Here is a 2531-nt window from a genome sequence, read left to right as displayed (position 1 = left end):
GGGCAAGGGCGGGTGTTGGACGCGTGGCACCCGCCCCCGCGTTCTTCTTTGGGGGGAGGTGGGGGCTGCCACGTGGCACCTGCCCCCACCTCCCCTTAACTAATAGTAAAGATAAAGATAAATAGAGGACATCTTATATAGTGCTTGTCATTCACACATTTGCCTAGCATTTGACTAGTATAAATCTTGTATGGTGTGTCAGTTGAAAGGCAAACTAAAAATGGCGTGTCATAAATTTTTTTAAAGAGAGCGGTCAATTTTAGACCCGTTTTACGAGGCTCATGAGTCATGAGTCACGTGTCATTCACGCTCCTGGTGTCTGGGCAAGGGCGGTAAGTGGTTGCAAATAAATGATATAAAGAATTCAATGTCGCTAGCACGCTTGAAGCTTTCCAATTCCATTGAGCTGGGTAATTCGCAGTCATTACAGCTCTAATGGCGGGGCGACTTCCAACGCCGCACTTCCTCCTCCTGCCATACGTGCAACACGGCCACATCAACCCAATGATCAGCTTAGCCTCTCAGCTGGCTGCGTTGGGGTGCAAGGTCACGTTTGTGGAGGCAGCAGATAAGCAAGCTGGTAGTGCATTGGCCAATGCCGACGAAAACGCAGATCACAATGCTAGTGCTACAAGGGTCGCTGGATGTGTGCAAGCGGATGATCAGGAAGTCTGCGCGGTTGAATTCGTGAGCTTGGGGGCGAAGAAGCGGGTGTCGGATGACGAGAAGACTGATAAGCTAGAGGTGTGTAAAACGGCGTTGGCCGGGCTGGAAGAGAGGCAAGAACTCATCGCACAAATGGTGGAGGAGTCGAAGGCCTCTGCGCACCCTATCTCCTGCATCATCTGCGACTTCTTCATGTGGAGATGGGTGGTCGATCTCGCGAGTAAGATGGAGCTGCCGTCAGCCGTGCTGTGGACAGCTAGTGCGCTCTCGCTGCACATTCTCTACCTGGAGCACAAGCGCAAAGGTATTCTAGCTCAATTGCAGCTTACCATCTCTTCTTAGATCTTTTACGGTATATTAGCGTAAGTGGTGAGTTATACACTGTATGGCGAGGCTTAGGTAGATTGATTGTTGTCGTTTATAGAAGCCGAAATAGAGGAGGTGCTTGTATCGCGCCTGGGGCTACCAAGCAAAAAAGACGGGCCGGCACGCTATGGCCTGGTGGGCATGAGAGAGAACCCTGAGGTGAGGCGGCAGATTGCGAGCTTCTTGGACGGCCTTGTAGAAGGCATTCAAGACGCCGGGATACACATTCTGGTGAATTCGTGCAGAGCGCTGGAAGGTTCGATAGTCGAGGCCTTAGCACCGGCAATGGAAGCGTGCGGGGGCGGTCTCTGTATGAGCCTGATTGGGCCATGTCTTCTGGGAAAAGGGGATACTAGTGGAATATCAAGTAGCAGGAGTGAAAGGACCGATCAGGCGTGCCTGGCATGGCTAGACGAGCTGCAGCTGCAGGGGGGGAGGAGCAGCACCGCAAGACGCAGTGTGCTGTACGTGTCGTTGATCGGGAGCGAGGAGGGGATGAATCTGACAGAAGGGCAGGTGGAAGAGATCGAGGAGGGAATAGAGCAGAGCGGCTACAAGTTCCTGTGGGTGGCCCGGCCGGATGCGCCGGCCAATAGCCAGCCGTCGGAGGCCTTCCGCGAACGGATGGGGAGGAGCGGCAGGGGCCTGTTCGTGGCGTGGGCGCCGCAGGCGAAGGTGCTGCAGCACCCGGCGGTGGGTGGCTTCCTGACCCACTGCGGCTGGAACTCCACCCTCGAGAGCCTGTGCGCCGGCGTGCCCATGCTCTGCCTGCCCCTGCTCGGCGACCAGCCCCTCAACGCCTTCCTCGTCTACACCCACCTGCAAGCAGGCCTGCGCCTGCTCCCGCCATCGAACGGCGGCCTGGTGAGCCGGGCCGATGTGCAAAGCGGGGTGCAGGCTCTGATGCAGCCAGACGGCCCCCTTTCCGACCGCGCCTCTCAACTCCGCCAGGCCATCGCTGAAGCGCCCGACAAACAAGACGCAGCTCGTACGCTTTCCTCGTTTGTGCAGTCGCTGCGCGTTAAGGTCCCTTAACTGAAAAGGCGGTTTACACAATCCATCGATAATCATCATCATTCAAACCTTACCAATCCATTGATAATTATCATAAATTTATGCTTTCATACTATTATGATTATAAATATAAATATATAACAAAAAATGCAAATTACAATTACAATTGTAAACGTTAATCATGTTTTACATTGATGCTTGTATTGTCGCATGGCATATAATAATGTATCATTTTCTTTTTATACGATATTGGATGCTCTAAATTGCTTTTGATTTTAGACAAGCATTTCTCATTCTTGCCAATCCATAGATATTTTACCCAAAATCTATACTCTTTTATGTAGATTGGCAATTTTTAAAGTTGTTACTTGAGTGAAAAGTTCCATGTCATTTTGCCATTTGTAGGATGGGCTAGAGACCCCTCGACTCGGGTCGATGTCCATCATGGCATCCATCAAATCCTAATGTTGGTGTTGTTGAGTCGT

General features: G+C 51.8%; 1 protein-coding gene across 1 annotated transcript; it reads left to right on the top strand.

The window, feature by feature from the left end:
- Positions 1-362: 362 nt before the first annotated feature.
- LOC148011290 (indole-3-acetate beta-glucosyltransferase-like) lies at positions 363-2329 on the top strand. Its single transcript, XM_087670715.1, has 2 exons — positions 363-970; positions 1091-2329. The coding sequence occupies exons 1-2, from the start codon at positions 436-438 to the stop codon at positions 2065-2067; spliced, it is 1512 nt and encodes a 503-aa protein (XP_087526841.1). The 5' UTR covers positions 363-435; the 3' UTR covers positions 2068-2329.
- The last annotated feature ends 202 nt before the right edge of the window (positions 2330-2531 follow it).

Source organism: Lygodium microphyllum, chromosome 28 (assembly GCF_053477565.2).
Source record: "Lygodium microphyllum isolate KBCC chromosome 28, Lygodium_microphyllum_v1.1.10, whole genome shotgun sequence".
Taxonomy (NCBI): domain Eukaryota; kingdom Viridiplantae; phylum Streptophyta; class Polypodiopsida; order Schizaeales; family Lygodiaceae; genus Lygodium; species Lygodium microphyllum.
This window is presented reverse-complemented; position numbering and strand designations above follow the sequence as displayed.

Bases quoted from the DNA above. Each gene is read 5' to 3' on its own strand.
- LOC148011290 (XM_087670715.1), top strand. From the start codon at position 436: ATGGCGGGGCGACTTCCAACGCCGCACTTCCTCCTCCTGCCATACGTG. The intron at 971-1,090 runs GTATTCTAGCTC...TGTCGTTTATAG, and splicing joins CCTGGAGCACAAGCGCAAAG to AAGCCGAAATAGAGGAGGTG.